At 36.8% G+C, this 20,312-nt stretch overlaps 1 protein-coding gene across 2 annotated transcripts in view; it reads left to right on the top strand.

Annotated features, from left to right (window-relative positions):
• The window catches only part of KIF6 (kinesin family member 6), a 138,118-nt gene that overhangs the window by 100,934 nt on the left and 16,872 nt on the right, over window positions 1–20,312 (top strand). Inside the window, exon 16 of one of the 2 annotated variants that reach the window (XM_065680027.1) lies at window positions 10,171–10,221. The exons of the other annotated variant lie outside the window; for it this stretch is intronic. Within the exon in view, the coding sequence (XP_065536099.1) occupies window positions 10,171–10,221 (51 nt within the window). The remainder of the gene's footprint in view (window positions 1–10,170; window positions 10,222–20,312) is intronic. 2 annotated transcript variants of the gene reach the window in all.

The raw sequence follows: 20,312 nt of genomic DNA, 5'->3' as shown, positions 1-20,312 counted from the left end.
GTGTAACTATGCTGTTTATCCATAAGAGGTGTCAGTTACAACTAACGAAACAAAACACATTAGACCTGCAAAACCTGCAGCCATCAGTGAGAAAAACAGAAGAAACAGGCCATGGGACAAACAGTCCCCTAGATGTAATTTCCCAGCTGGAATGTTGTTCGATGTGGCCCAGTGCCTAGAAGCCCCAGTCTGTTTCTGATCTACAGGTCAGTTTCAAAGCAGTTTTGTAATAAAGGAGGCATGTTTATGTGTCTACCAAAAATAGCAGTAGCTGTTAAAGCTGAAGCCATTTAGCATGGCTGACACACTCTTCAGATTCTTTCTCCTTAATTTCTTGGCCCAATTGTTTTGCAAGCTAATGCTGAAAAAAACATAGTTCTTATGTGTGTTTGTTTTGGACAAATATCTAATCATCGTGCCATTGTGACTGCAGTTTTGGAATCTAGTTTTTAAGTGTTATATTTTGAATTTTGGAAGCATGGATCTGAAAACATGGAAAACCAGCTGAGTTTCTGCAGATTTTATTTTCTTAAGCCAACTGCAGTTTGTTCTTTGTTAGAAATGTTATTTACTTTGCTTTGCTACATCTTATTTTTATGCTTGGTTACAACTCCTTCCATTTTAAATTATTTTCTTCTTTCCATGATGAAATATAACTAACTTTCACCCTGATTCTGTTAAGGTTCTTTTTCTACCAATGTCCAGCTCACTTCGGGCATGATTTCTGTGGCTCAATTTAGCCAGGGATCTGTAGAACACAATATAAAAATGCTGTGATCTCTCGCAGCATCTTTCATATGATCTCTGTCAAGGTGCCGTAATGCAGAACAGCTGTTGGGCATCTCACACAGGCCTGACAGATAGCTCCGAAATGTAACTGGTTGCCACCATCTTGGGGCAGACTCAGCCTCAGACTGTGATGAAAGTTTCCATGACCTATTTTCTTGTTCTAGAAGCAGCCAGTTGGCTCATAATAGAAAGCAAAGAGTGACAGGAATATATTTTCCTTTCTTGCTGGCAATTCAGTGAGAAGTTCATGTTAATGACTTTTTTGTTACTTTGGTGTTCATGGTGTGTCAGAGTAATTAATTAACTGCCTTCTTGTAATCCACAAATCCTATTTTTTATTTACATGAGAATTTTTCCACAGAATCTCAGAGGTGACAGCAGCATGAGCAGGGCTCACACTGTGTTGGAGTAGTTGCCTTTGCTTAGTGTAATTCTAAACACCCTATGATTATTCAATTAATAATAATGCAACACTTTCAGCTGAATGAGAGTCTTCAGAAATCTGACAGTGAGATGTGCAACCAAGGAGGAAAACCAGACAAGAATATAAACTCTATTATAATAGCCTGTAAAGCATCACTATGCTTTTCTGAAATCAGGAGAGACAATCCATCTTTGCTATACTTACTGCAGGAAATGGAAACATAGTAAGTCTAACTCTTGCCTCACTTGTGGGGTACACCTAGATTGATGTCTATTCAGCTACTGCTCCATCACAGGTCATGCTTAGGCAATTCAGAGAAGACAGAAAGAAAGATCTCATTGCTGTGTCTGTCAGTCCTTAGTTGGACTTATTTGTCTTCCCTGCTCTGTTAAAGATTAAACTAACAAGACAACCAAACAGCCCTAAGTTTTCTGGCAGCCTTTCTCCTTTTTCTCCTCCTCCCTATAAGAAGAGGACACCATCTTCGGTAATATAAAATCATGTCTGCAGCAGCACTCAGGAAACTTATTTTGGAAGGTACAAGTCTTTTGGCTTCCGGGAGCAATGCATATGTTTATGCCAATGCTAAATATCGTCCATTGTTTCAGAGTAGCTTGCATATGTTTGTATTTGCTTTCAAACAATAGGCAATGCTGCTGGGTGACCGTGCATAGGCTGAATGGGTCATTAGAATGAGAAAACAACATTTGTCAAATGACTTATTCAGAAAATACCAAACTGAATGAATTAATTTTAACAGCTCAGTTATGCTCCCCTGACGTGTTATTCTTTAAACAGAGTAACCTTATTAGTGGAACAGTCACTCCAGGCATAAGATGTTAATGTTTTCTTTGGATGTTGGATGTGTTGGAATCTACATGTGCAAGAAACATTTTCATTTTCTAATTATTGCAAATGATATTCTGTTCTTTAGGAAAAGAAGTATTTTCAGGGGAACTAGTTATGCTCAGGAAGAACTAAGTAACCACGTTTTACTTAAGGTTTTCACTAGGTAACGAAAGCAAATGGGCCAGGCTTATTGGATTAAATCAAGCTATGAACTATATGACTATAAACTTCAAAGAGTACCTCGCAGTAACAGATTTTCTGCATGTAGGCTGTCTACAGAGTGAAAAAAGGTAGTCATTGCTGGATTTATATGCTGCATTTTGCTGTTTTATTAGACTAATGAGTTTTTAAGTCAGTCTATTCAATTTGTTCTTTTAAAGGAAAGATGCTAGATAATAGTTAATGCTATATTATAGGGCTTTTTAAAATCCTACAGTCTTTTGTACAAGATGCTTTCCTTTAACATGTTTGTCTTTAGTACTGGATGGTAAGAGATTTTATGAGTGAAGAATCAAACCTTCAGACTCTAGAGAAGTAGACCTTAGCTTATTCAGAGAGGCACTGTTAAAGAGCAAAACCCGTTCATGAGCGCAGAAATAGAATTTTTTTTTCATAGGATCCTGCGGTTCATTTACACATCTGTACAGCATTCATGCAGAGTTGTGGTATAGGCAGACATGCTTACATGTATTAAAATATAATAGCTACTTATTTCTAATCAAACTAATTCCTTGACCATGTAAGACAAGTGATGTCACCACAGCTGGTAGTGAATACTGCAAAAGGATTGCAATCAACAGAGAATAGCTGTATTTTGAAGATGTTCTCATGTGCTTTAGTTAAGGCTGAGGGAAGATGACATGATTATGCCATTTTGTTTAGAATCAGGTTGTGTTTTATGTTGTTGAGCAATTCAAGAAGCAGACCTAGGCTTATCCACAACAGTAAATATATATTGTATCTTTACGGGTAGCTATTTCAGATTTTTCTGGGGTGCTAATATGTGTCTAACACTTAAAAAACCATTTCTTAAAGGCTTGATATGCATGCTACAAATAAACGAGCGCTAAAAATATGTTATACACCCATTCTCACTCTGACCTTGTTTCTGCCATCTTGAAAACTTGACATGCCCTCAAAACATGGTAGCATATGTAAACAGATACAGCACCATGATTTTTTTTGTTTGATTTTTAATATTGTGTCATATCTGACAGATTCCTAACATCAATCTAAGTGTGTCACATCTGTCCCAAATTCACATATGAGCTCCATTCTGAGACAATTTCTTTCATAAAAGCAAAATTCTAAAATGTGGAACTGAAGGATATATGTGAGGCCTGGAACTCTATGCTTAATTTTCTCTTGGGCAGTCCTGTCCATAAAAAGTATCACAAAATGAAACATCATCAAATTGTTGCATAGAAATTGCAAAAACTTTCTACTAAAACTATGAAGGCAATATTAGAACAGAACAGAACCATGTCCATCTTATACATGGATATGTTCACTCTCTGTTTAAAATATTAATTCAGACCAATGTATTATTACCAGAAAACTTGTCTTTGGCTTTGCCTATTTGTGCTTTAAGACCCTATATATTTATTTTTTTAAGCTTCTTAAATTCAGACATTAAAAGTAAAAAATAGAACCTGCATACAAAGCTGTTGATTTGACTTCCTTTTCCTTATTCTTCCTCTTCACATTAATTTCTCAGAAACAATAAAAAGATAAGCTGCATTTAGTCATATGAGCATCAAGAGCACTAAATATACAGATTATGATTCCTTATCCATATGGCATTGCTTTTCAGCCATGCTTTTTGGGTCAACTTAATATATAATTCATGAACAAACAGATGTGATAAACAGCAAAGCAACAGTTTCCAGATCTGCATCATTTCTGTCTTTTTTCCAGCATATGAAAAGGAGATAGATACAGAGAACATTTGTTAACTTTGAACAATACCTTAAGAAGTACTCTGGCATCTAAGGTATAGCTTAACTGAATTTTAGGCACCTAAATTTACGAGAGCTGTCTGGGGTGGGGGAGGGGAAACCCAACCAAAACCAAAAAACCCCACGCGAAAATAGCCTTATTTGCTTTAATTCTTTAAATACAACAAGCTGCCTTCAAACTGCCTTTTCTAGTGCGTACAGAAAGACTATTTTACTGACTTTGCAGTGTGCGCTTGCAGTCCAGAAAGTCAACCATATCCTTGGCTGCATCAAAAGGAGCATGACCAGCAGGCTGAAGGAGGTGATCCTGCCCCTCTACTCTGCTCTTGTGAGACCTCACCTGGAGTATTGTGTGCAGTTCTGGTGTCCTCAACATAAAAAGGACATGGAACTGCTGGAACAAGTCCAGAGGAGGGCCACAAGGATGATCAGGGGACTGGAGCACCTCCCGTATGAAGACAGGCTGAGGAAGTTGGGGCTGTTCAGCCTGGAGAAGAGAAGGCTGCGTGGAGACCTCATAGCAGCCTTCCAGTACCTGAAGGGGTCCTATAGGGATGCTGGGGAGGGACTCTTCGGCAGGGACTGTAGTGATAGGACAAGGGGTAATGGGTTAAAACTTAAACAGGGGAAGTTTAGATTGGTTATAAGCAAGAAGTTCTTTCCTGTGAGTGTGGTGAGGCACTGGAATGGGTTGCCCAGGGAGGTTGTGAATGCTCCATCCCTGCCAGTGTTCAAGGCCAGGTTGGATGAAGCCTTGAGTGAGATGGTTTAGTGTGAGGTGTCCCTGCCCATGGCAGGGGGGTTGGAACTAGATGATCTTGAGGTCCTTTCCAACCCTAACTATTCTATGATTCTATGATTCTATGATGCTATGATTCTACGACTGAGCTGCCTATCTCCTACCCACTGGGAATCCAGAAATACTGTGTATTTCTGCTGAATTCTCTTGAAGTGTGCTTGCTACTAAACATGCATGCTTGACTAAAACAGCCTGGGTACCACTGAGTCCAACTTAACAAAAAACAACTGGGTAGTGACAATCAGCCTTGGGACAATAGAGTAAAGGCCTGTGCATTTGTTTCTAAATTCAGAAAGCATCCAGGTTCTGAGTTCCAGTTTCAAGGAGATGTTGAACTGCAGTCCAGAGCCCTTAGGGCTGTTAGGCAATACTAGAATATCTAGGATAACCATGTGGACTGTTAGGAAATTATTTGCACTAGCCCCTTCCCATACTCTGCTTTCTACAGAAAGTAGTCCTGTGCCTTTGAGTGAATGGGAGCTGTGGTATATGCTAGCATTTCCCTCATTTGGATAAATGGGATCTGGGGGAACACCTCAACAATTAAGGCCTATGCAGCCAATGAAGCTGATGCAGAGGTCCAGAATGCTGTCACCAGAGAAATAAATTTTCTCTACAATTTTGCCCTGTAGCCCTATCAAAGCATTTTCTTCTGCAAAAAACAAAAATGTATAAAAGGCTGTTAGGAAAGAAATGTGGGATAAAGGGTGCTGTGGAAATGCAGGCCAAGCAATGAACTGTTACAGGAATGCCCATCAACCAGAAAGTGTAAGTAACCATTTTGTCAGGAAAAAATATAATCTGGCCAGAACTAACAAGAAGATATGGGATATGGGGAGGAGACTTAATATGGAAGTTAGAAATTAATTAATATATAGAAATGGGGACAGAGTTTAGATGACTATATCAAGTAGCTCAAAGAATAATCAGTGAAGTAAAATACAGTCATCCTATAGCAATAAGTGGCAGAGACTGCTGCCTCATAAGCTTTCTTATGAGACAGTTGTCTGTAAATTTGATCCTGCTTAAAGGTATTAAATATGTCAATAAAAAAATGTTATTGTCTCATCTGAATATGTCAAAGGGAACATGCCCCTGACAGATGCTTTAAATAGTAAACTCAAAATGTGCAGTAATCTACATCGTAGTAAAACATATGCAATATCTGTGATATTTGAACTGCAAAGAATGAGAGCATGTTGGGGAAAATGTGCTTGTTTGTTCATGTGTTGAGTTTAAGCTGCAGTTTGCAGCTATGGATTTGGTGTGGAACTCATGGTTGTGCTTCTGATTCTGAACCTGTCTTCCTTTCTGGGAAGCAGCATTGAGCCATATTACTAGAGCAGATTACTTTGCCTCTGGATATTGTCCTTATAGAGCTGACTGAAATGATTTTGCCAGTGAAGAAGAATGAGGGTTGCAAAGAAAAGTCAGAATTTGCCCAAGATATCTCTGTGTAGAGAAAGGCTGAACAGTTTGACTGCTCTTAGTGCTGCAGGGTTTTGAGTTAAAAGTGAATGTTACTTTTTTATTCCATGACTTTTCTTGTCAGATACTCTTTGTCATAGGTTTTGTTCTCATACAATTTCAGCACCAGATTTTCAATAGTCTCTAACACATCTAGTAAGATTTTCAATAGCTATCTCTGAGTATAATCCATTTGAGAAATTTCTCCATTCACATATCTCCATTTGGGTTCAGTGTCTCCTACATTCAGAAATCCTTTGTAAACTGTTACAACTCTGACCTCAAGCTCAGTTAAAGATCTGTCTCTACAAGACCCACGGAAGTTGTGCGATTACCCTCCTCTTTGTCTCTAAAAGCCTACCTCGGTGATTATTTGCCAAGTTTAGAGCTTTAATTTGTGTTCATTCAGCAGGACTCCTCATCTGACTCAGATACAGCATCCTAGCTGAGGTGTGAAGCTTTCAGGATCTCCTGGAAGGAAGGACTTCTTAAGCTAAACACATGCTTGGAAAATGTAAAATAATAGAAAAGTATCAAAAACTTATGAGATGAGAGGTCATTGACAAATGCTCCAGGCTGTCGATTATTAAGTCAGAAGAGACCCTGCATGAAGTTAAAGGTCTATCCACAACAATAACAATAAATATTCTCAAAAGGAGGGAGTTAAGATAGTATGTGTACTTTTTGCTTGTCCAGTATTTTGTCCTTATAATAGTATTATATGGAAGGTCCGATAAAACATCAGAGAAGCTTTAAAACCTGTAATGTAGACTCAAAAAATCTAAAAATACTTTTTAAGATCCTTTTTATTGTAGCATACTCATTTTTGTATTGCCCTGAAGCATGTGCAGTATTGTCAAAGTATTCATCATCTGTAATAAACACAGCTCCTTGAAAAATTCTGGAAGAACACAAAGACAAGAAGCTGAAGGACATCTGTGCTATTAAAGTTATGGATTTTGTCATATTTAGTCAGCATATGTATGCTTTCCTCTGCTTTACATCAGTCTTAATTAGACTTCTCTATTCCATTTTGTCTTCTCCATTTCCCTTCTTGCTTTTGTCTCCTGTCACAAAGCTGAAGTTCTGTGTTACCAGTTCATCTCTTTTCCATACTTCTGGATGGTACATGTGTTCAGAAACCGAGGCCAAAACCAACAGATTTATCACAATCTTAATGACAGCTGGCTGCATGCTGAGTGAATTCTTAAATTCCCCAAAACTACTTTTTTTGCCAAAACATGTGGAGTTGCAGCATTCGACATTTTACTGGGACTGTTATCTACAAATGAAGAATGACTCCACTGGAAAAAAATTATTTGGTATCAGCTGCAGACCTATTTTTAGCCCCTTATTTGGTGAAACATCAGAAAACATAATTAGCCATATGTTGAGAGTTGTTCTCCAAGTCTTAAATTCAATTTTTGCAAACCACATTTAAGTATTACCTTGTCCACAACTTTACACTGTTGGACTCAGAAGGCATGGGTTTTTTTGATGAGAATGTGCTTCTTCATATTCCTTTGGGTAAATATTTGTGTTTATGAAGGTTGTAGAACTGGAAGTACTAAAGACTGGAATCTTCCATTTGTTTATATGGGAAGGTCTGTGAAGGCAACAGTACTGGCATCATCCCCTTCTTCTGTCACTTGTGAACTTCAAGCCTTGCATTGGGGTGATGGAGTTCTCAGAAGCTGAAGTAGAGCAGGTCAGAAACATTCATTCTCTCCCACAAGTATTTGTAATAAAAACAGAACAAGATTACTTTAATCAAAAACATGCACTGCAAATGTTAAGGTTTTGTCAAAAATTAGAGTTTCTACATGAAAACATTTTTGTTTCCGAAGAAAATCTAAATAAACTTTCAAATTTCAAACTGGATTAAAACAAATTGAAATATTGAATCATATCTGTCTAAATCTTGGTATGGAATTAGTCAGGTGCCTCATGATACCATTACGTTCTCTGAACCAGAATTCCTGTTTGGACTACTTTTCCCATAATACAATTGCAGTTTCTCCTCCAGGAAGTTTTGTGTGAAATGAAGTTCAGTTTTTGCTGCCCAGAAATGGCAGTTTGGACTGTGTGAACTGGATGAATGTCACCTTTCTATTTCTATTCATAGAAGAAAAACAAAACTTTTTTTGGTATAAAAATGGTAAGACTGGATTTTTATTTTTCTAGCCGAAGGAGGTTTTCTTTGGTTCCTTTCTGATTACAGTGGTCTGTTTCCAGCTTCTCATTCTTTCATAAAGCTGCCAAATATAAGAAAAGCAACATTTCTTACATCATCATGGTCCATATCATGCACGAAGCAGAACTGTAAGAAAGCTAGAATGAGGCAGGGGAGGAGTGTCTGGGACAGTTCCACACTGTTGGCTGGCCTAACAAAGCTGGCAATAAAATTAAGGCTTCTGCAGCCTTTGTGCTCTCCGTCCTAGCTGTGCTGAAAGTAAATTCAAGGTAACTGAAAGTCAGGCCTCTTGGCTGTAATCATTTAAAGACAAGTCCCCATATTCTTGTATTTCCACATAGTAATATTGATTGCAAGCTATGATCTATCTGTTCGATCTTACTTTCACTGAATTGTTTAGCTTTTTTTTTTTTTTTGCTGACCTCATTGCCACTTGAAATGCAAACCATTTAGATTGCTGATAAGCTGTTTCTACTATGGTTAAAGAAAGAGAAATAATGCTACTAAAACCATTTATTGATAAGATTGAGAACTTGGATGTCACCTTTATTTTCTGTTGGATCTTGATGAACAGGATGTTCTCACTGCTAGAACTTTTGCCTTTTGCAGCTCATAGTTCTTAAGAAAGGGAGTTTCTGAGCCCTTACATGAAGATAAATACATGGTTTTCTGGGGCACCTAGGTTAATAGTAATCCATTGAGATAAATCGCAAGATTACTACAAATTGTTTCATAATTGTCTCATGACTCAATATTGAGTTAATAACATCGCCCTGTATGATATAGTACAATAGAATACAGGGATCTAAGTATCCAGAATAACAAAAGCAATTTGAGGAAAAACCTGGTGTACTTAATCCAATTTTGCTGAGTATTGACATCAACTGAGTTGCTTTTTAAAATTTGCAGAGCACAAATAGCATGTAGGGTTATGTTTTTCCTTTATTGGTTCCATTAATATCTATGAATAATGGCTTCCCATGTGGTAATCTAATTACAGTTTGAAATAATTGGTGGACTGGGACAGTGTCATAGCTCAAAGAGGAAATTAATAAAAGAAGGGTAAAGGTGAATTTTATGGGGCATGGGAGCCTAACTAGGAATAATAATTAGGAGATAATGAAATCAAAGAAAAAAATTCCATTCAAGACCAGTGACATCTAGACAGGGAGTTGTGTTAAGCAGCAGAACTTGCATAAGTTCTATCACACATGTTATTTAAAACTGAGCTGTACAAACAGGAGCAAATGTATTGTAGGGAACCGGTTCTTCACTGGCAAAGAGGTGGACTGAGTGACCTAATATCTGATTTCCACTGCTAGCGCCTATAAGTCTGTTTGAACAGATACTTGGAATTCTGTACGTCTTCTAGCCTCACTTGGACTTCTTTTGTATCTAGCAGCGGGATATCATTATCCTGTAAAAGTGCTTGACAATAAACAGCTTCATTTTCAGTCTTTTTTACTGGATAAAGTTAAATCTTAGGATATGTAGAGCCAAAATGTGCCTACTTGTTTACTTGCAAAGTCAAGAAGGAAAGAACTCAGAAAACTACTTGTCCTGTAGATCACAAAAATATGCTTAAATTGGCCAGCAGCACAAGGGTTTTCAAATAGTGGGAAATAAGCAATGCCTTCATTGACTACTGACATTTTGAATTCTAACTGTCTGCACTTCGTGTCGTTTATAGACAATCTGAAAGGAAAGATAACCCAGAGGCACATTCAGAAGGCAGCTCTAGGTAAGAATAAAACGTTTCATATGCAGTAGGTTACAGCGGGGGCAACAAGCTTTCTCCCAGGGCTGAATCTGCTTGTGGAGCAGGTTGTTTTTCTATGATAGTTTTTGCCACAATATTTCTTCAACAGTCCATACCATAAAGAACGTGGTCTCTGTGAACTTTGCCAGAAATTTGGCTCAAAAGGTATCTAATGATATGTGTGGTATGAAAAATAATGCAAAAGTTTTATAGTTTTGGGGATTTGGTATTGCCTTGACTTCTTTTCACAGTGACCAAAACAAGAACAGAGACATCTAAGCTCACCTACTTTTTAGGGTTTTGTTTGTTTTGTTGTGTTTTTTTTTTTACTTTCTGATGACTCTAATTTGAATTCCAATTAATAGACATTGATTTGTCCTGAGACTGAACTTCAATCCATGTTGCCACAATCTGTATAACATCCTTTTTAATTTTTCTCATTCCAAGAAAGACTGAGGGCATATACAGGTCATTTCTTTTGCATCTAGTTATAGGAGTTCAGAAGTTATTTCTTGCAGTTTTTGTTGACACAGCTGTGCAGCTAAAAGTGTCTATGTAAGTTGTTCACATAAGTGTAAAGTCATCCAAATTTGGTTTAAGATGCTTTAAGCTGACTCCACTGACTTTGTACTGAAACAGCCTAAGAGTGTTCATATGAGAATTCCACTTTGGGGACAGTAAATTTCATCTAAAATGTGACAGAAAACTACTTGGGCAATAAGTTTAAACCCCCTCACTTTAAATCCATAAAAGAATCCCAAAATATTCCTTCACAGGCCTTCTTCACATAAAAAATGGAGCTAACTCAGACCAGATTGCAGTTGATGGTTTTATTTCTGTGTATATATAATACAGTGAACAATATTTGTCTCTTAATGAGAGAAAAATTTTGGGGTCTTTCTTCTCTCCTTAAAGTCAGGAAAATAAGTTACAGCAGAGTAGTAAAAAATAGTTTCCCTTTTCTCTTTCTAATTTAGCCATGCATCTCAAGCATTGTTGATGATGTTCTTTTTTTATTTTAAAATCAGCATTTAAAATTAGTGCTGTCTGTGTCAATAAAGCCCAGGAGTCAAACTGTGGTTAGTTTCATCAGTATGAGAAGGGGAAGTGAAGGAGGTGCTGATCTTCCTGTGTCCAGTGACAGGACACAGGAATGGTGTAAAACTGCATTGGGGAAGGTTCAGACTTGATATCAGGAAACGTTTCTTTACAAAGAAGGTGGTCAAACACTGGAACAAGCTTCCTCAAGAAGTGGTTGGTGCCGCAAGCCTGACAATATTTAAGAAGCATTTCAACATTGTCCTTAAGAACATACTTTAACTTTTATGCAGCCCTGAAGTGATCAGTCAATTGGACTAGATCATAGAATCATAAAATCATAGAATAGTTAGGGTTGGAAAGGACCTTAAGATCATCTGGTTCCAATCCCCCTGCCATGGGCAGAGACACCTCACACTAAACCATGTCACCCAAGGCTCTGTCCAACCTGGCCTTGAACACCGCCAGGGATGGAGCATTCACAGCTTCCCTGGGCAACCCATTCCAGTGCCTCCCCACCCTAATAGGAAAGAACTTCTTCCTTATATCCAATCTAAACTTCCCCTCTTTAAGTTTGAACCTGTTACCCCTTGTCCTGTCACTACAGTCCCTAAACTAGATGTTTGTTGTAGGTCATGTCCAACAATTCTGTTCTATTCTAGTCTAGTCTAGTCTAATTATCTGAAGTTCAATCTAAAGTGATATCTTCGGTACAAAATGGAATTCTGTCTTTAATTCACTCCAGGTTTTAATACTGCCTGTTTACCAATTTTATGCCACTTCAAGAAGTTACATCAAGACAAATCATAGCAATTCTATTTATGAGAATTCTTATTCAGTGTTTCAAAAAGTGATGTATTCTGATTGTATGTTTCATTCTGCATGATAACAAGGTCTTGTATACCGATTTCTTACTATATAGAAAAACGGTTGTAAATGCCGTTTTCAATAACTGTTTAAGCTGCTTTTCAGCAAATATGTAAGTATCTTTTTTTCATGTACGTAGGAAACAAGATAGTAGTGACTTTACACATTCACATTGTAAATATTCTATTAGCATTCCACAACATAACCGGCATGCCATGTGTTTTTGCCTTTTGTTTTGAGCATTGCTATCTACTTATCATCACTAAGCCTGAACATTACAAAGTATTTTCCAGACTCTTTTTCCGCTTTCATTATTCTTTTAAATACTCTGGATATTTCAACTTAATATTTATTCTAAGAGTTGGGGAGTATTATTTGCCTGCCTGCTTTTTTTGATGAATGTTCTTCCAAGGAGTAACAGGTGTCAAGTCTTACAGGATCTTCTTGATGATCAGAATGTCACCAAGATACTTTTAAATGAAAACTGCATGGTAGAAAAGCCTAATTAAGTCTGTAGAAATCCCAACATGAAATAAAGCACACCATTGTTTCAATTAGAAACCAAGTTAACATCTTCCAGGTACCTTTTTTCTTTTTTTCTGATTTTCTTTTTTTTTTTTTTTTCTTAAAGCTTTTCATGGTTTAAACTCTTTAAGCAGTTATTCTAGTTAGATTTTAAACAGTGTAGACCTGTTCACCTCCTGGCTATGCTTAAGATGTGGATTTCTTATTGAAGGAAAGCTCCACTGTTTATCCCACTGTTTATCCCACTGTTCATAGCTATCTCTTTTAAAACACCATATGCTGGGAGTTAGCAAAGGACACAAATAGATGGGAGGTTTCATTGGAGCAAGGCGGTGTTCCATGTGTTTCAGTACACAAATATTGAATACTTGGTGTAAAATTTCAAGAATTAACCCTCAATCAAGCATTACTGTAATATGCTTTTAAACAAGTATTTCTGTAAAATACAGGACCTGATTCCTCATTGTCTTGCTGCAGTTTGACATTGATAGAGCATGATTACAGTCAGTCAGGCTAATGCAACATTATTCACCAGCACAAGGGGAAGACTTAATCCTAATTTGGACCTGCCTTGTGACATAGGAAATCCTATGACATATTGTAATGGGAAGATGCTTCTATGGGGATGCAGCTAGCAAAAGTATGTTTTGTACAATAGCTTTCCATAAGAGACACAATTGTACGGATACTTGCACAGTTTTGCCTATTCAACTACATCTTCATCTTGAGTAGAGGCCTCTGTTGGGTCAGCTCTGGAAGTTAGGGAGGACTCGAACATACTCCTGACTGATCTGTCAATATCAGCAGAAATGTTTAGTAAATCTGAAAGTCCCTCAGGCTGTTCAGTCAGCTTCAAACACATCCTGACAAACCTTCATGCACAGAAGATCATTTATTATGTGCAGTCTGAAATGTGTTTTCTAAATTGATAATAGTAGAGTCTGCAGCCAGTGGTGCAGCATCTTCAGCAGAGCATGACCTCATTATAGGTAATTGCAGTTACTACATAGGTTTAGTTGAAATGCAGCTTTGCAGCTTTCCATTTCAAATATTTTTCTTATTCACCTTGTTCTCCACAAGCCTCCCTTCTCTTTTTATGTAAGTTTTGAATTCTAAGCTAGTAGCATCTGTCAGTTCTTTTGAGATTCTCCTGAAAACATCAAGAGATGGCAAAACCTCTCTGCTTTTGGGGAGGTTTGTTTGGACCAAATTAATCTCTTTCTGTCCAAATGCATTGTCTCTGAAGGGCTATTTGAAAAGGAATAAAATAAAATAAAAAATTCCAATCTAACTTGGGTAAAGGTAGCAAATATCGGTCTTCGTAAGGAATCTGCATCCTTGATATGGATTTCAGCATTAAGGACCAGTTTTAACAATGTTTCATTAAAAAAAAAAAGAAAAAAATACAGTATTTTCCAAGGTTTTGTAACTTCCATTTTAGAAATATGATTTTATATTCCTGCTGTTATTCAAAGAGCTGTTCTAAAGTTCTTTGAGCAAAATTCCTTTGAAAAATCCTATTTTTTATAAAAAATAAAATGACTAGGTGAGTCAGAAATAACAAATATATTTGAAGCCCTGAAAATGCATACCAGCATTGTGTGACAAATGCCTGAGAGCAAGGATTTGGCATCTGTTATTTTTGTATTTGGATTTCTAAAACATATTTGTTTTAAGCAAAAACAGGGAGCTTTCTCCTTGTCTTTGTTCCCTCTATAGCTTTCTACATCATCTTTTCCTGCATTTTCAAAGTTATATACCTCTTCTAAAGATATTTGTATCAGTTTATGCCATTATTCTTGCCTTGCTGTGTGTTTCTTTATAATGTCTTTCGTTCTGCTTCCTTACCTTTCCTAGACGTGAAAGAGCAGTGTGCTCAGTAGCAGAATAAGGCAGGGACAGACAGTACTGTATAATGCATCAGGGCACTACTGCAGGAATAATCCGGCCACTGTTAGGAAAATTTCAAAGAAACTATTCCTCCAATGCACTAGTTTGTGGTGCTCCAAGAAACTGCCACTACAGTGTGTCCTATACTTGCTGGGATGCAAAATATATTGTCTGACATATTTCTGCACATTTGAAGAGGTAGAATTGGGAATTGCTGCTCCCACTTGTCCAGAGTGAGATACCATAGAGCCACAGAATGGTTTGGGTTGGAAGGGAACTTTAAAGATCATCTAGTCCAGCCCCGCTGCCATGGGGAGGGACACCTTCCACTAGACCAAGTTGCTTAAAGCACCAGCCAACTTGGCCTTGAGCCTTTTCATGCCACTAGAAAAGCTGGGCCACCATTGTTTATATCTGACGTGGATATTAGATATGTTTAGGAAGTGTATGATAGTTCCGTCTGCAGCCATAGCAGCATCTTACAGCCACATATAATACTAATTAGGCTAACAGTTAATAATTGTTATGTACTCATCTGCTGTGACCTGTGTGAATGGAAAACACATAGAACTTCCATACTGCTGCTTTCCATCAGAGTCAATCTCTTATTTGAATAATTCCATATTTAATTAAAATGAGCGCAGTTTCTTTCACTGCTTTACATCTTGTAACTGAGATGACATTTAACTTTGTTCATGTGAAGCAGAAGGGTCTTAATCTCTACCAACACCATGAATTGAAGAAACACAAGTGTTTTCAGCCACAAAATGACAGAAGCTGAGGGAAGTGGCAGCCTGTGTTTTCCCACATAAACCCAACACAATCCATGAAGAATAATAGATGGCCTGTTTTAAGACTATTGTACCTGGTGCTAAGAAGTTATATCTCATGTATGGGCTAAATAAAGTACTTTAGAGAAATAATCTATTTGAAGTCCAGAATTGTAAGATTTTTACATTTTTTACAATAGATAAAGCAACATGTTACCAGTGCTGCTAGGCATCCAAAGTTGCTTCCTTTAAAGCTATGGTGGGCTCATGTATTTCAGGCCTGTAAAATACATTACATCTAGCCAAATAAAAAAGAAAATAAAAATACAAATAAAAGTCTGCAATGACCTCAGAATAAAGGAAAGATTTCTCTTAGAAATTCATCATTTTGATATACCCAGTGTTTCTGTGTATTATGTTCCTCTATACATTTGTGGGTGAAATGTCAAGCAACAGCAGTGTTTTTGTGCATGCAAAGCACTGATTTTATTCCTCAGGTGACCTCTAGCGGTATCATGCCCACTCTTTGCCATAATATATTTTATTTCTTGTATTTCTATTTCAAAGAGGAAAAAAAAAAAAAGAAAAAAAAAAAACAGAAATATTTTGCATTAAAGTTTACTTTCAGAATTTTGAGACGGACAGAAAACTAGTAAGATTGTGTATGTTAAAAAGGATGGTGGTTTTTCAGTATTGCTAGACAAAGATATCAATAACAAAACCGGTTGCAAATTCAGACACCAGTGTCTCTTTGCCTTTTTTTAGAAAAGAGTTTCACTCTTCTGAATACTTCTGAATTTGCTTTGTACAATTATTGTAACATATGAACCGCTTTTAGAAATACTTACCAAATCATGTTTTAAGCAAACGGTTGGAATCCTGATGGACAGTTAATTTTGAAAACATGTATAAATAGTTACATAGGGTATTTTAAGTAGGTTAGAGGAACTTTATACCTTCTTGTTACTTCAGTTTATTTAAGTCATTTAGTTATTCAAGATTTGTCTTGGAGAAAAAAAAAAACATAGACTTCAGCCTGTGGTAACTGTGAAATTACTCTCTTGGTTGTACATGCTATTTTGCTCTCCAAGTCAGCACAGTATATGGCTAAAACTCTGAGCACTTAAACAGCTTTTACATTTTTGTACGTACCAAGTTCATCTGTAAAGATGATCACAGTCTGGAAAAAGAGCCACGGATTCAAAGCAGCAGCTAGCAAGTCAGTGATGATTTCCTTTCTTAAGGTTTCTTCATAGGTAATACATTTTGGGTTTTCCCCAGTATTAAGTAAGAATTAATTTTAAAATTGTAAGAGTATGTTCTAATAATAAGACACTTTTACACCTGCCCCTTCAGGTCTTAAACCCATACAGACCTTTCCACAAGTTTTCTTCAGTTTTTCTAGGGTGTTTTGTAGTTTCATTGGTTGCTGTGTTTTTCTGTCACTCTTTTTAGAAGGTTTTACTAGGCACAATGCTAAATTCTAGACATGGCCATGAGTTTTTCTTTTCATTGTATCTTCTAGAAAGAGCATACAGCATCTTTACTGGAAATCTCTGCAAATATGTTCTCCGGGACTGTCATAAAAAATTTGAGATTACTTGTGTGCTCTTATTCAGCTTCCCATGTGACCCACTCAGTTTATCAGAGATAAAAAAAGAGCGAAGACATCTTTGTATCAAATGATGTTTTTGTTAGGAGTCATGAACTTGTAGCAAGCTATCCAGTTCCCAGTTTTATTGACATTGACTTCAGCATTTCACAGTTGGAACAGCTTGCAGTCTCTGTAAAGTTTCTTGCAATAAGTATTCAAGTATTTCTTCTGAAATACTGGAAAGTTCAGTGTGAATTGCATTATTATTTAAAGATTCCTTCTGGTGATGAACAAGTAAGCAAGACAGAATCTGGAGATGAAGTTCTCAACTCTATAGTTTTGTCTACTAAAATTAAGATAGATAACAGAAAAAAGATGCTATGAGGATAGTCAGATGGTGAAAGAGGTCATCAGAGATATTTGCATGATCTCTGCCCATGGAGTTTTTTATGGCATGTCTGGAAAACCTAGTCTGATTCAGTTTTCATGTAACTTTGCCAGGTATGATTTTATCTAATATTAAGAACAAGATAAATGATCCAACAATAATCTCATGTAATCAAATGGTAAAATATATTTATTAAGTGTAAGCAAGAATTTGAGTTAATAGGGGTTTCCTATGTAAGACCCAGCTATGTTACCATTCCACTAGATCAACTGGCATGTTCGGAACATATTGAACTTGAAGCTGCCTTTTTTTTTTTTTTTTTTTTTCTTCCCCTCAGTATATTGTACTTCTCTATTTGGAAATCTAGAACTTTTAGCCACAATGGTTTCAGAAACTTTCATGTCTTGAGGGCAGCTGACGTGAAGGCAACACCTTCCATTTTATATGCTATGTATTTTCAGAAGTAAATATATAGATGACTAGTTTTAAACAAGAAACTTAGAGGGAATTGAAGTGTGAGTCTGTATTTAGCTAAAACAGCATATATAGGCTGGAAAAAATAGATCCACTTTCCAGGAGTCCATTGGAAGTCAGTTAGCTTGAGTCATTATTAAGCCTGTAAATCAATAAACAATGCAATGATACAAAGAAAAGCAGTATACTGATGGACCCTTTTACTAAATCCAGTGATTAAAATAAAAATTAAAATCAACAAAATACACATGTCCTCAATCGGAACATATATATTGTATATATGTATTTTATTGTATATTGTATATATATTATATCTATATAGTATATATATGTATATATATATGCAGCAAACAATGTATGTATATTGTATATATATTGTATCTTGTATACATGCACTAACTTGTAAAGTGCTGAAAATAGGATAGTTTCTTTCAGTGTATGCTCATGACCAACTGGCTGAAATTAAAAGTCTGTTACATTGGGAGTAGGGGTAAATTGCTCTAAAACCCACAACGTAAACTCTTTCAGGCATTTTCATCTTCTACTGAATTTCACTGTGCAGACCCATCTTTGTTTCTGTGCCTGGTGAAAAACACATGTTGACACAGCCCGGAGGAGGAATGAGAAAGAAGGGGAAAATGACTTGTAAGCTGATCCTGAATAAAGATGGACAGGCAGTTCTTTTTTAAAAACCCAAATGGCAGCATATATTCCAATTTGAAAGAACTAAAGCCCAAGTTTTCCAAAAGCTGCAAAACTGATAAATAAAACAGTAAAAATATTAACTGGCTACTGAACTCAATTCTATATTTGGTTACTTCGAGTGACTATAAATTTAAGCAGATAAACACAAGCCTATCCAGTGAAGAAATGAAACTCTTTCACGGCAAAAGTACAGCTGGAGGACAGGGCACAATGTTATTTGAGGCACAGCACAATAAATCCCTAGGAGTTTGACTTCTAGGATACACTCAGGTTGAAAAATATATGAGCTCCCCAGAGAGTATAAAGTTCAGGGTCAGAGAGGGTTTCTCACAAAGTTTTCTGACTGCAGACAAGAATCTGCCACAGAATTTAAAGTTTTTGCCAGCCTGCAGTAAACCATAGTGATAACACTTGGTATCTCATGCTAGAAGTAGTGTTTTTCATACATGCTTGCCAGGTTCTGTAATAGTGATCCCGTTAACAGGTGCCATCATTTCTTTCTGGTACTGTGTGATTTGGTGACGTGGAATGTGTTATAAAATTTGCTACTTCCTGTGCTCCAAAATTGGCCCTTTCATTAGGATAATATCATTATATCTTAGAATGCCTCTTACAGTCTTCCTTATGAAAAAGAAAACCATGAACCTTTATGATATGAGCTGTCATCTCATGCAGATCTCACCTTCCTCTCTAAACAGGCAGATGGTATCAATTGAATCCTGTTCCTCACCTCACCAAATTAATTGTATCTGACGATGAAACAAAACCAGTTAGCCTGAAGATAAATATAAAAGTTGCCATTTCATGATCCAGTGTAGCATTGTCAAAGTCCCTTCTTTGCACCGTGTGACTTAGTACTCAGCAGAAGACTTCACAACATAGTTTGCCATTTAGCTGTACGTGCAGTTCCACTAATGTAAAGGAACTAATATTCCTCATGAGTACATTGCTGACTTCTGCTAAATTAACTCTGTTGTATAGATTTGAGGGAGGTATGCCGACAAAAACCCCTAGTATACACAGAAGCAGTGTTTTACTAAACATGCATGTCGTACCGCCCCTGCACGCCTGAAACCTGAGTCTGCATTATCCAGGTTCAAATTGCACCAATTGCATCTGTTTCCCAGGAGAAGTCATGGGAATAAAAAACTGCATGTGATGTTGCACATCAACTGAATAGCCATTCGGCCATTTCATCTCAGTTGATTCACTAAAAGCATACAGCTACACTGAACAATCAAATTTCATATAACACACTCTCAATCAATGAATTAAAAGTCAGCCCTGAGTGAACAAAACAGATATCACTTTGTGTTCTTCCACACTGTTGCAGAAATTATATCTGATAGTTAGTCTTTTAACAGTAGCACCTCTGCACTTTTTAATGCATTACGAATTTTCAGTTGTGTATGGTATAAGTTGGTCTTGTAAATTTTCAATTTTTCATAGTTTACGTATTAATACATAGATAAAATGATTTGATGTTTAAATAAATATTTTCTGTTTCAGCATGGGAAGCAGATATATACAACAAAAAAAAAATCTTTTGGAGGAATAAAGATCTGTAGCAAAAATGAAGTATACTTTCTTGGGTATCTATCTTTAATTTTGGGGTAAATATTATACTTTCTATGTTCTACCATCTATTCACTCTATTCCTGTCATGTAATTTTAAAATAACTGAGCCTGTGTATTGAAGAGTGCTAAAATGAGATACAATGAGCCAATAACCTCTGCCTTGGCTTCCTAGCTTCAGCTGTAGTTGAAATTATTGGGCTGCTGAGGGGAGAGGTGTGTGAGGCAGCAGCAGCAAGAATCCGGG

The sequence above is a fragment of the Lathamus discolor genome, chromosome 5 (assembly GCF_037157495.1).
Source record: "Lathamus discolor isolate bLatDis1 chromosome 5, bLatDis1.hap1, whole genome shotgun sequence".
NCBI lineage: Eukaryota > Metazoa > Chordata > Aves > Psittaciformes > Psittacidae > Lathamus > Lathamus discolor.
This window is presented reverse-complemented; position numbering and strand designations above follow the sequence as displayed.